At 35.8% G+C, this 13,783-nt stretch overlaps 1 protein-coding gene across 6 annotated transcripts in view; it reads left to right on the top strand.

The window, feature by feature from the left end:
• Window positions 1-13,783, top strand: part of PDS5B (PDS5 cohesin associated factor B) — a 195,502-nt gene that overhangs the window by 158,715 nt on the left and 23,004 nt on the right. For all 6 annotated transcript variants that reach the window (XM_047723117.1, XM_047723120.1, XM_047723121.1 and 3 more), the window contains exon 24: window positions 7,248-7,371. In XM_047723117.1, the coding sequence (XP_047579073.1) occupies window positions 7,248-7,371 (124 nt within the window). The remainder of the gene's footprint in view (window positions 1-7,247; window positions 7,372-13,783) is intronic.

Below are 13,783 nucleotides of genomic sequence, written 5' to 3' on the forward strand. Positions count from 1 at the left end.
ATTCAAATCCTGACACTACCATATACCAGCAAATCACTTTAACCTCCTTATGTCTCCGTTTCTTTGTTTATAAAATAGAGATAATGATTATACTTATCTTGTCTAGCTGTTATGATAATTGAATTAGTCATTATTTATATGCTTATTTAGATCTAATCTCACCTGTTTTTATTCATGTTACTCTTTAATGAAATCAAATGTGTATTTGAATTCTACAAATACATGTGAATTATATTACTTCACTTTTATTTTTTATTTTTAATTAATTTTTTTATTAACATATAATGTATTATATTACTTGTTTTAGGGGTGCAGGCCTGTGATTCATCAGTCTTACACAGTTCACTAGCTCATACGCTTTAGTGTCCATCATCCAGCCACCCACTTCCCTACCCTTCTCCACTCAAGCAACCCTCTCTTTTTTTCCTGAGATTGAGTCTCTTATGGTTTGTCTCCCTCTCTGGTTTTGTCTTGTTTCATTTTTTTCCTCTCTTCCTTTGTGATCTTCTGCCTTATTTCTCATATTCCTCATATAAGTGAGATCATGTGATAATTGTCTTTCTCTGATTGACTTATTTTGCTTTAGCATAATACCCTCTATTTCTGTCCTTCTTGTTGCAAATGGCAAGATTTCATTTTTTGACGGCTGCGTAATATTCGTGTGTGTGTGTGTGTGTGTGTGTGTGTGTGTATCACATCTTCTTTTTGCATTCATCTGTCGATGGACATCAGGGCTCTTTCCATAGTTTAGCTATGTGGATATTGCTGCTCTAAACAGTTGGGGGCATGTGCCCCTTTGGTTTGCTACCTTTGTATCTTTAGGGTAAATACCCAGTAGTGTGATTGCTGGGTCATAGGGTACTCTATTTTCAACTTTTTGAGGAACGTCGATGCTGTTTTCCAAAGTGACAATACCAGCTTGCATTCCCACCAATAGTGTAGGAGGGTTCCCCTTTCTCCACATCCTCGCCAGCATCTGTCATTTCCTGACTTGTTAATTTTAGCCATTCTGACTGGTGTGAGGCATTATCTCATTGAGGTTTTGATTTATATTTCCCTGATGCTGAGTGATGTTGAGCAGTTTTTCATGTGTCTGTTGGCCATTTGGACGTCTTTGCAGAAATGTCTGTTCATGTCTTCCTATTTCTTGATTGGATTATTTGTTCTTTGGGTGTTGAGTTTGATAAGTTCTTACAGATCTGAAATATTAGCTCTTTATCTGGTATGTCATTTGCAGATATCTTCTCCCATTCTGTTGGCTGTCTTTTGGATTTGTTGACTGTTTCCTTTGCTATGCAAAAGCTTTTGATCTTGATAAAGTCCCAATAATTCACTGTTGTCTGATTGCTAAGGCTAGGACTTCTAGTACTATGTTGAATATCAGTGGTGATAGTGGACAGCCCTGCCATGTTCTTGACCTTAGGGGAAGAGCTCTCAGTTTTTCTCTATTGAGAATGCTATTCACTGTGGATTTTTCATGAATGGCTTTGATGATATTAAGGTATATATGCACTATCCCTATACTGTGAAGAGTTTTAATCAAGAAAGGATGCTGTATTTTGTCAAATGCTTTTTCTGCATCTGTTAAGCGTATCATATGGTTCTTGTTCTTTCTTTTGTTAATGTATTGTATCACATTGATTTGTTGATGTTGAACCAACCTTGCAGCTCAGCAATAAATCTCCATTGGTCATGTGAATAATCCTTTTAACGTACTGTTAGAACCTTTTGGCTAGTATTTTGGTGAGAATTTTTGCATCCATGTTCATTAGGGTAGGGATATTGGTCTGTAATTTTCCTTTTTGGTGGGGCCTTTGTCTGGTTTTGGGATCAAGGTAATGTTGGCCTCATAAAATGAGTTTGGAAGGTTTCCTTCTATTTCTATTTTTGGTAACAGTTTCAGAAGAATCTATAATTCTTTAAATGTTAGTAGAATTCCCCTGGGAAGCCATCTGGCCCTCGGCTCTTGTTTATTGGGAGATATTTGATTCCTGCTTCATTGTCCTTGCTGGTTATGGGTCTGTTCAGGTTTCCTTTTATTTCCTGGTTCACTTTTGGTAGTTTGTATGTATCGAGGAATGCTTCCATTTCTTCCAGATTGTCTAATTTGTTGGCATATAGTTGCTCATAATATGTTCTTATAATTGTATTTTCTTTGGTGGTGGTTGTGATCTCTTCTCTTTCATTCATGATTTTATTAATTTGGGTCCTTTCTCAATATTTTGTTAAGTCTGGCTAGGGGTTTATCAATATTACTAATTCTTTCAAAGCTCCTGCTTTCATTGATTTGTTTTACTGTTCTTTTGGTTTCTGTTTCATTGATTTCTGCTCTGATCTTTACTATTTCTCTTCGCCTGCTGGATTTAGGCTTTCTTTGCTGTTCTTTCTCCAGGTCCTTTAGGTGTAGGATTAGGTTGTGTATTTGACATCTTTCTTGTTTCTTGAGAAAGGCTTGTATTGCTATATACTTTCCTCTCAGGACAACCTTTGCTGCATCCCAAAGATTTCGAACAGATGTGTTTTCAATTTTATTTGTTTCCATGAATTTTTTAAATTTTTCTTTAATTTCCTGGTTTACCCATTCAATCAGGTCAACCTGGTTGCTCTTTAGCCTCCATGTATTTGAGTTCTTCCCAGCTTCTTCTTCTTCTTTTTAAGAATTTATTTATTTTACAGAGAGAGATCATAAGTAGGCAGAGAGGTGGGGGGCGGGGGGAGGGAAGCAGGCTCCCCACTGAGCAGAGAGCCCGATGCAGGACTTGATCCCAGGACCCTGAAATCATGACCTGAGCTGAAGGCAGAGGCTTAACCCACTGAGCCACCCAGGCGCCCCTCCAGCTTCTTCTTGTGATTGAGTTCTAGTTTCAAAGCATTGTGGTCTGAAAATATGCAGGGAATAATCCCAGTCTTTTGGTACCTGTTGAGACCTGATTCGTGACCTAGGATATGATCTATTCTGGAGAATGTTCCATGTGCACTAGAGAAGAATGTGTATTCTGTTGCTTTGGGATGGAGTGTTCTGAATATCTGTGATGCTCGTCTGGTCCAGTGTGTCATTTAAAGCTCTTATTTCCTTGTTGATCTTTTGCTTAGATGATCTGTCCATTTCAATGAGGGGGGTGTTAATGTTCCCTACTGTTATTGCATTATTGTCAGTGTGTTTCTTTGATTATGTTATTAATTGGTTTATATAGTTGGCTGCTCCCATGTTATGGGCATAAATATTTACAATTGTTAGATCTTCTGTTGGATAGACCCTTTTAAAATATATAGTGTCCTTCCTCATCTCTTATTTAGTCTTTGGCTTAAAATCTAATTTGTCTGATAAAAGGAATGCCACCCCAGCTTTCTTTGATGTCATTAGCATGGTAAATGGTTTTCCACCCCCTCACTTTAAGTCTGGAGATATCTTTGGGTCTCAAATGAATCTCTTGAAATAGCATAACAATGGGTCTTGTTTTTTATCCATTCTGATACCCTATATCTTTTAATTGGGACATTTAGCCCATCTACATTCAGAGTAACTATTGAAAGATATGATTTTAGTGCCATTGTGTTGTACTATGTATGTATGCACTATGTAGAGACTATTATTGTATACTGTCTCTGTTCCTTCCTGGTCTATGTTACCTTTTGGCTCTCTCTTTGCTTAGAGGACCCCTTTCAGTATTTGTTGTAGGCTGGTTTGGTGATTGCTGATTCTTTTTGTTTGTTCTGGAAGCTTTCTTTCTTTCCTTCTATTTTCAGTGACAGCCCAGCTGGATGTAGTATTCTTGGCTGCATGTGTTTCTCGTTTAGTACCCTGAATATATCATCCCAGTTCTTTCTGGCCTGCCAGCTCTCTGTGGATAGGTCTGCTGCCAATCTAATGTTTCTACCGTTGTAGGTTACAGACCTCTTGTCTTAAGCTGCTTTCAGGATTTTCTCTTTGTCTCTGAGATTTGTAGGTTTTACTATTAGATATCAGGGTGTTGACCTATTTTTATTGATTTTGAGGAGGGGTTTTCTGTGCCTTCTGGATTTTGATGCCTGTTTCCTTCCCCAGGTTAGGGAAGTTTTCCACTGTAATTTGTTCCAATATACCTTCTTCCCCTCTCTCTTTCTTCTTCTTTTGGGATCCCAATTATTCTAATACTGTTTCATCTTATGGTATCACTTGTCTCTCAAATTCTTCCCTCATGATCCAGTAGTTTTTTTCTCTTTTTCTCAGCTTCTTTATTCTCCATCATTTGTTCTTCTATATCACTAATTCTCTCAGAAGAGAATTTATCCTAGCAGTTACAGCCTCCATTTTTGATTGTGTCTCATTAATAGCCTTTTAAATTTTGACTTGGTTAGATTTTATTTCTCCAGAAAGAAGAAATCTCTAGTATTTTCTATGCTTTTCTCATGCCCAGCTTGGGCTTATCTTTATAATCGTCATTCTGAACTCTAGTTCTGACATCTTACTAATGTTCATGTTGATTATGTCCCTGGTACTCAGTAGTGTCTCTTGTTCCTTTTTTTTTTTTTTTAAGTGAATTTTTCTGTTTTGTTTTGTCCAGAGAAGAATAGATGAATGAGAGAACAAAATGTTCAAAGGGTAACAACGACCCCAGAAAAAATATATATTAAATAAATCAGAAGAGACCTGAAACTGGGGGGAAAAGAAAAAAAAAGAATATTATTAGGCTGGTGAATAGAACAGAGCCACACACTAGATTTTGGGTGTATTTTGGTCTGTTAGAAGAAACTGTCTCCCAAAATGTTAAAGAAAAACTTATATATGTACAAAATTATGGGTAAATACGATGAAGGGATGGAATATGATTGTAAAAATGAAAGTTAAAAAAGATTTTAGAAAAGGAATTGATAAGATAAGTTGGTTGAAAGAAGAAAGAAAAATTAAAAAAGAAATAAGAAAAAAAATTAGAGAATGTGATCAGGTAAGATAATAGAACCAAGCCATACACTAGAGAAGAAACTGTATACCAAAATTCTAAAGAAAGAGAAACTTATATGTATACAAAAATAGGGTTAAATACAATGAAGGGATAGAATATGAGTGTAAAAATGAAAATTAGAAAAGTTTTTAAAAAGGGAATTGGTAAGATAAGATGTTGGTTGAAAAAGAAAGAAGAAAAATTAAAAAAAAAAAAGAAACACAGAAAAAAAATAAAATTAAAAAAATTAACTTTGAAAGACTAAGGAATCATGGGGAGAAGTCATAAATTCTATGCACTGTGTTCCCCTAGCATTGAAGTTGGTATACTTGGTCTTGGCTGGAGTTCTTACTGGTCTTCTAAGGGAGGGAGCTGTTGTAGTGATTCTCAGATGTCTTTGCCTGAGGCAGAACTGCACTGCCCTTGTCAGGGGCGAGGCTAAGTAATCTGCTCTGGTTTGCTCTTGGTAGCTTTTCTCTGAAAGCTTTCCCTACAGCTTTGGAGGAGGAGAATGAAAATGGTGGCCTGCCAGTCTCCGGCGCAGGAGGAGCCAGGAACTCAGTACACCCTTAGAAAAAAGCAGTCAGTCACTCCTGTCTCCCTGGTCTCTGGCCATATTCCGTACTCACCTGGCCTGTTACCTAGCTTTTCTATCTCTGGCATATGACCCCATTTGGAGTTTCTGAACCTAGCAGATTCCTGTGGTGTGCTCCCATGCCACTTCTCCAGCGGGGAGGAAGGGGGAGCATCCCCATATCTGTGGCTTTTTGGGCCCTGCTCAAAGAGTAGTGGCCCAGCTGTGATGTGGATCATGGTTTATGGCATCCTCAAGCTGAGAGCCCTCTCCTCGGCTCTGTCTTTGCAGTTGGCTTCCCTGCTCTGATACTTTGGAGCTCTGTCACACTAAGGCACCCCCCAGTCTTCTGTAACCCTGAGCATCCTGAGATCACACTGTCCCAGCGAGGGTTCCAACCCCTAATTTACCGCTGGAGTGATGTCCCTCAGCAGAGGGGACTTCTAAAAGTTCAGATTTTGTGCTCTGTTGCTCTACCACTTGCTCGTAGCTGGCTGAGGGAGGCTCCCTCCTCTTTGGTCTGTTTTCCCAAATATCACCTCAGATTCACTTCTCCACATGTCCTACTTTCCAGAAAGTTGTTTCTTTTCTGTTCATAGAATTGCTGCTATTCTTTTTTTTTGATCACCTGTTGAGTTTGTAGGTGTTCAGAATGGTTTGATAACTAACTAGCTTAATTCCTGGGACCAGATGAAATTCAGGTCTCCTGCTCCTCTGTTGTGTTGCTCCTCCCCCCAGTTCACCTTTAAATAAAACATGTCTTTATATAAAAACTTGGTCTTCAAAAACTTAGTTGTAAGTATTTAATTTAATTATCTTTATAGAAAATAAACTACAGTAAGAAAAACGGACTTTACTTTAATAATGGTTAAGTGAATTACCTTATAATAGCTACTTGGAATATTGCTATTGATGTACCAAATAGCACCTCTGGCACATGTAACTTCAGAACCTTATAAATGTTGACATTCATTCAGTCAGTATTTTTACATAATCCTTAGGAAGATAAGGGGGCATTCTTAAACCAATTAGATCATTAGATTGTAGAAAACCAAGAATGTGTCTTTTATGTCACTCTCAGTGCTGTATATATGGTAGACACATACTTATATTATGAATATTTTATCTTTTACTGTGGAAGAACATAGGGGGTCCTAGTTAAGAAGTTACAACTTTCCATCCTTTTCAGGATTTGTCTAATATATCACTATATAAGGAAGGATTGTTTAGATATTTTTATTAGTTAAGAGTTTACTAATCTTTGAGGTGTGTCCCATTAAGCAGAGGTTTTCTTAAATTTAAAAGAAGCTTCTTGGTAATATTTGGAAAGTTGAATTTGAACTAAAACTTGGGATGTTTTCCACTATGCCTTCTTTCATTCTTCTTTTGTACTTAGAACATTAGTTTTAGTTGACTTGATTAACACGTTAGGACATTTTTGTAAGTAAACACATATCCAGAAAAATCCATACTGAAAGATTTTAGACCCAATAACTAAACATACAAATAGATTTGTTCTAAGCTTGGCTAAAAGCTGTTTTGTGTAGGATGAAGGAATAAAATGACTTTAGTATAGACTATGTTCAAGAGAAGAGTTTTGTAGTATTAGACACCATCTGTCAAAGTTAAGTAAACATAATAGGATATTCATTATCACTAAATTGTCTTTGATCCTTTTTTTTGGCAAATGGGAATGTTTTTGTGCAGACATTTAGAAATCTAACTTTCTTTCTTTCTTGCTTATTTTTTAGTAAACCAGATATGTCACGTCTGAGACTTGCTGCTGGGAGTGCTATTGTGAAACTGGCACAAGAACCTTGTTATCATGAAATCATCACATTAGAACAGTATCAGCTCTGCGCATTAGCTATCAATGTAAGGAGGATGGCCATATAGAACGTGACTTTATATCTTTGACTTTTAGGAAGAAAAAAGTCCACTATGATGGTAGAGATAAAAGTTTTGAATTGTCCCCTTTTGGAAAGTATATTCATGCGTAATGTTTCAGAGTTCTAAAACTGTGGTTTAAGTTTTGGGTTGCTAACATAGTACATTTGATTCTTGTTGTTTGTAGTAGTTCTCTTCTACAGAGTCACCCCAATCATTGAATAAGCAAATACTGAACCATTGCTTATGAGGAAAATACAGGGGTGGTTTCTCCTAGCCTCTGGTCACAACATTTTTGTCAGTCTATCAGTATATAATTTAAAGAAAAATTATTTAATATTATAGTCATGTCATTAACATTGAACTCATGACCAACAGAGCTGTATTTCATGCCTGAATGAAGCTTTGCTAACATATTTTCTTCCTAAGGCATATCACAACCTTCTTGCTTTTAGGAACACTGAACAACGCTATGCTTGGGAGCTCTTTTAAACAACAAAATCACGAACAAATGCACAAAAACACAAAAAAATGTGGCACTAGATAGACTGTGAAAAGGACACTTGTTTCTAATACGAGCGCTGACATAACAGGCAAAACTTTGCTTTGTTCAGCTTCAGCTGGGATATTGGTCAGACAATTCAATATGTTTGTTGCTGTACTCATTTACTCACCAGTAACCCTGAAAATAAATTTTAGTGAGTCAGCAAATTCACAGATTTAGAATATTTGTTAATAATGAGACTTTGAATGTATATAGTTCTTAAATGGAAGAAAAAAATACACAGAAATTTACAGTTTTATAAAGATACAGTATAGATTAATTTTAGGTCAGAAGCATTTCTTATAATTCAAGCCAGTTAAATTTTCAGATTATTAACAGTGATATGCGTGGATTCATATTCCTGTCTTACAGATTTCTTATTAGAGTAATATAATATTTGAATTGTATCCTTTTGGAAGTTTTTAGCATCATTGAGAAATTAAAAAGGACTTCCTTAATAATAAATATATTTCAGTGTGAGTTTTTAATTCATTATTTGGTCATTTTACACTGAATTTTCCTGTTCTTTTCCAAGTAGTCTTATGTATAAGAATTTGGCAGTTACTTCAGGGATAATTATAATTTTTCTCTCCACCCTTCCTGTTTATTTAAAAATTAGTGCTTATGTGTAACCCCTAGACATAAACGATCATTTGTTTTTTTAATCATTTTGTCAGTTTTTGGTGCTTTAGTCTTTAAAATAGCTCTTCCAAATCTTGTTTATAATTTATTTTAGTATTAGTGTTGTAATTCAGGTATTAAACTAAGCCATTTGAAAATGAGATTTTGGTGAGTCCATAATTTCCTGGCTTAATTTTCCTCATTTTTAATTTTAGAGATAATCTTATTTTGCGAGAGAGTGAAAATTGTTTAAAAAGTTTATATTAGATTTCTTAAAAGTAAACAACCTTTGTAATTATTGTTTTTTTAATTGATGATTCATGCAGTTGGTTGATTTATCATGTTCTTGGTCTGGTATTTCTAAGGGTATTGGTGCTACCAGTATTGAAGTGGAAATTTTTATAGAAGTGTGGAAGTATGTGAAAGAAATGGGCTTTGTTTGAAACTTACTGTGTGTAAGAAGTATGTACAAATTATAAAGTGTCCTCTGTGAAAAGCATCCACACTTACGAACTTCTAGAGATTTTCTAACATAATACATGTTATATATTACTATCTCAGTCACCAAATTCCCAAGGAGGAAGTTCAAATTCCCTAAGTTTTAAGATTTTTTTTTGAATTCTGTTGACTGTGGAACATATGCTAATGGTTAAAAGTTAGTTATTAGTATATTCTTACAACTTTCAGACATGCAGTTACCCTCTTCTGAACAAAACCTTCCCCTAATTTTGTTGTTCTTGTAAACCACTTGCCTATCTCTTCTTTTTCTTTTTATTATTTTATATTAGTTTTAAAAATATTTAATTTATTTATTTGACAGAGAAAGACACAGCAAGAGGGGGAACACAAGCAGGGGTGGGTGGGAGAGGTAGAAGCAGACTGCCCACTAAGCAGGGAGCCCGAAGTGGGGCTAAATCCCAGGACCCTGGGATCATGACCCAAGCCGAAGGCAGCTGTTTAACAGCTGAGTCACCTGGGTGCCCTTATCTCTTCTTTTTAAACCTTCAGACCTCAGAGAGTAATCCATATCTTTGTCTCTCTTACCCTCTTATCTCTCACTCCTCAATAATTATTCTTTTGGCTTTTGCCTTTCTTGTTTTTCAAAAATGCTTTGTTAAAAAGCCTCAAATCCCGTGGTCTTCGTCTTCATTATACATGTTCTTCTTGCACTATTTGACAGAGTTCATTGCTCCTTTATTCTTGAAATTCTTCTTGGTTTCTATTTCCTGAATTTTGTCATAATTCTCTGACTTCATTTTGGGTTGTTTTCCTTTCCTTTAAGTGTATGTTTTCTTTCTTTTTAAAAAGATTTTATTTATTTTAGTGAGAGTGAGCCTCATGAGAGTGAGAGCATGATTGGAGGGGAGGGGCAGAAGGAGGAGTAGGCACCCCACTGAGCAGGGAACATCCTGGCATGGGGCTTGATCCCAGGACCCCCAGAGCATGACCTGAGCCTGAGCCAAAGGCAAACACCCAATCAACTGAGCCATCCAGGAGCCCCTATCAATGTATGTTTTCTATGTGGATCTGCCCATGACTAAATTTTCCACTTACACATTCTTTTTTGGCCATCTCATTTTCTATGTAGGTGACTCCCATATTAGCAACATTAACTTTTTTCAAGTCAGAGTCTGGTCCCACATCTGAGGTTAAACAGAAATTTCAAACTTTTATGTTCTGTCAATGTGAAGACTAAATTCATAATCTTTCCCAAATCTATTCTTTAGTGAGATGTAGAGCCTCGTTAAGCATTAAATAAATCCAAATGGCATTCTTAGATTGAAAAGCATGAGTTATGTTTGACTATTTGCTTGTCCTTGCACCTTGTTGCAAAAGTGTGGATAATCTGTCCTATATTTACTATATCTTTTCATTCATATGCTCTTAACTATTCTTTTTTTTTTAAGATTTTATTAATTTATTTGACAGAGATCACAAGTAGGCAGAGAGAGAGGAGGAAGCAGGCTCCCCGCCGAGCAGAGAGCCTCATGACCTGAGCCAAAGGCAGAGGCTTTAACCACACTGAGCCACCTACGCGCCCTTCTTAACTATTCTTAACCACCATAATCATCATTAGCTCTGACCTAGACTATTGTGAGACTTTTCTTTTCCACTGTGAGTAAAATTTTTCTATCATAGTTCCAATCATATTACTCCCCCACTCAAAAATATTTAGGACCTTATACTTGTAAAAAAGAAAAAATTGCATATATTTTACAACTTGGCCATTCAAGCCCTTTTAATTTGTAGACCCAAATATACATTAAAATTTTTTTATTAATATATCGGGTATTATTTTTCAGGGGTGTAGGTCCATGATTCATCAGTCTTACACAATTCACAGCACCACAACACATACCCTCCCCAGTGTCCATCACCCAGCCACCCAATCCCTAACTGCCCCCACCGCTCTCCAGCAACCCTAAGTTTGTTTCCTGAGATTAAGAGTCTCTTAACGGTTTATCTCCCTCTCTGGTTTTATCTTGTTTCATTTTTTCCTCCCTTCTCCTATGATCTTCTTTCTTGTTTCTCAAATTCCACATATCAGTGAGATTATATGATAATTGTCTTTCTCTGATTGACTGACTTCACTTAGCATAATACCCTCTAGTTCCATCCACATCATTACAAATGGCAAGGTTTCGGGGTTTTTAGATGGCTGCATAATATTCCATTGTGTGTATATATGGACCACATCATCTTTATCCATTCATCTATTGGTGGACATCTAGGCTCTTTACATAGTTTGGCTGTTGTGGACATTGCTGCTATGAACATTTGGGTGCAAGTGCCCCTTTGGATCACTACATTTGTATCTTTAGGGTAAAAATCTTTTTAACTCACTACCTTGACCTACTCTCATGTCAGTGAAGCTGAATAATTTTGTTCTTTTTTGTGCCTGTATTTTGTGCCTGTATTTTGCTGACTTTCTTCTCGCCCTCCCATTTCTACACATCCAATCTGACCCTTTTTGTGAATCAAGGCTTAAACACAACCTTCTCCATAAAACTTGCTCAGATTCTTAGAACTGGTCTCATTTTTGTTCCTCACAGATTTTTATCTGCAGTCCTTTGATACATGCATGCCTCGTGTTTTCTTTATTTATGTACCTGTGCTTTATTTCTCTTACTTGAGTTGAACTTTTTAGAGGTAGTGTTGTTTCTCAGAGGCCTTTGTTATATATTTGAATAGAAAGTAAACCTGGAGAAATAAAAATAATATGAATCTTAATATTATTTAATATTTAGCTGAGTATTTTAGAATTTGAATGCAATTCATGAACTATGTGCTTTATGTTCTAGGTTCTATAAATACAGAGATGAGTGAGTCATGGCTACTGCCCTCAAGAACATAACCTCTTAGGAGAACAGAAAATATAATTATTGATAATGCAATGCAATACCAAAATAACTGAATTATTTGCAAGATACCATCAGTAGTTTTGTGGATAATTTTTACTAGAAAAGGCCACTAAAAGTGAATTTATGTAAGATGCAGACTAAAATTAATTTCACAGTTAGTAATGAATAAAAGCTTTTAATTGGAACTTTTTCTTTGAGGAAAATGTGTAGTATTAGACACCATCTCCTTTTTTCCTTATATTGAACCAAATATTGGTTATAACCATAACCATGAAAGTATCAAGTGTTTACTTTTCTGAGTGTATTTTTTCTTATAAAAATTGTATTACTCTATTCTGTACTTCACATTTAACTTTTATAACAGTTAAAAGGGTAATCATCTTTGCAAAAAACAAACATTTGAAGACTTCCTCAGTTCATAGGAACTCATCTTTTAAATCTTAATTCAGATGATTCTATTTGATGTACCTGTTTGTCATAATTCTTGTCAATTTTCTCATCTTTTATTACTGTGTCTGTTGCTTGCAAATGATTTAACTGTTCTTCTCTTCTTTTTAATGACTTTTTGGAATCCTGCTACTTTTGCCATGATTCAGTAATTAATTTGCATTGTTAGATCCTGAATGATTTGTGAGAAAGTGACAAAAACATGGTCTTGGTTGGAAATGTATTTGAGTAGGAGGGAGGGATGTGTTAGTGGAGATTAATTTTTTTAATGAATGATGTGCTCATTCGTGAATATATTTGAGAAACACAGTTAGTAATTGAGCATTTTCATGGTAAATAATCAGATAATGAAGATTCCTTTCCTGCATGGAAATTTTAATATTGACAAAAAGATGAGTTAACATTAACTTTATTGTTGAGTGTGAGGGTAGATAATAGATAATATTTCTATGAAAGCTAGAATGCTTTCTAAAAGGTATTTGGTATAATAAATTGAAATTTGTATGCTTATTTTTTTTAAAGATTTTATTTATTTATTTGAGAGAGAGCACGCACACCAGTATGGGGGAGAAGGAGAGGGTAGAAGCAGACTCCCTGCTGAGCAGAAAGTCTGATAGATAAGGGGCTTGATTCCAGGACCCCAAGATCGTGACCTAAACTGAAGGCAGATGCTTAACCGACTGAGCCACCCAGGTGCCCCTTATTTATTTATTTTTTTATATGTATATAATTTTTGAAAAGGTTTTATTTATTTGAGAGAGAATAAACTGAAGTTTAAATTAAAGGAGATACACAAAATAAGGATTTAAAGGTAAGAGTAAGATGTTATGACTTAGATTTTGCACTTGATCTTAGCCAAAAGGCCGAGAAGCAATGATGACCTAGATTTTGAAGAAAAAATGAACGTTATAGATAGTTGAAAGAGTATACTTAACATTGCAATAATATGAAACATACCACACTTTGTGTTAATTGGTGGAGGGTAAGGTATAATTATGAAGGTCTTTGTATGTCTATAGAAGGTCTTTGTATGTCTCATACATGACTCAAATGTCATATTGCGCTTTGTCCTATAGTTTATTCCACAGATAATTGGTATATCAGATATTGTGCTAGGTTTGGAGGCACAAAGGTGAATAAAGGTACAGTTCTTGTCTTTAAGGAATGAGCAGTGATAGGTAAGACCTATAAAACAATTATTTTAATACTGTATAGTAAATGCGATGCTGGAGATATACATAGAATGCCAGGAGGGCAGAGAGCTGGATGCTTGATAAAGACTACACAGTGATTTCTGTAGATTTAGGAGCCATTGTTAGAGATGAGGAGGAGTTGTTAGGAGAGTGGAGGTGGGTGATTTAGGAGAGGGAGTATGAAGAAAGCAGGCACAGCGATAATGGACAGTTGGTTCATTTATAGAACTGAA

This window comes from Lutra lutra, chromosome 3 (genome assembly GCF_902655055.1).
Source record: "Lutra lutra chromosome 3, mLutLut1.2, whole genome shotgun sequence".
Classification (NCBI taxonomy): Eukaryota; Metazoa; Chordata; class Mammalia; order Carnivora; family Mustelidae; genus Lutra; species Lutra lutra.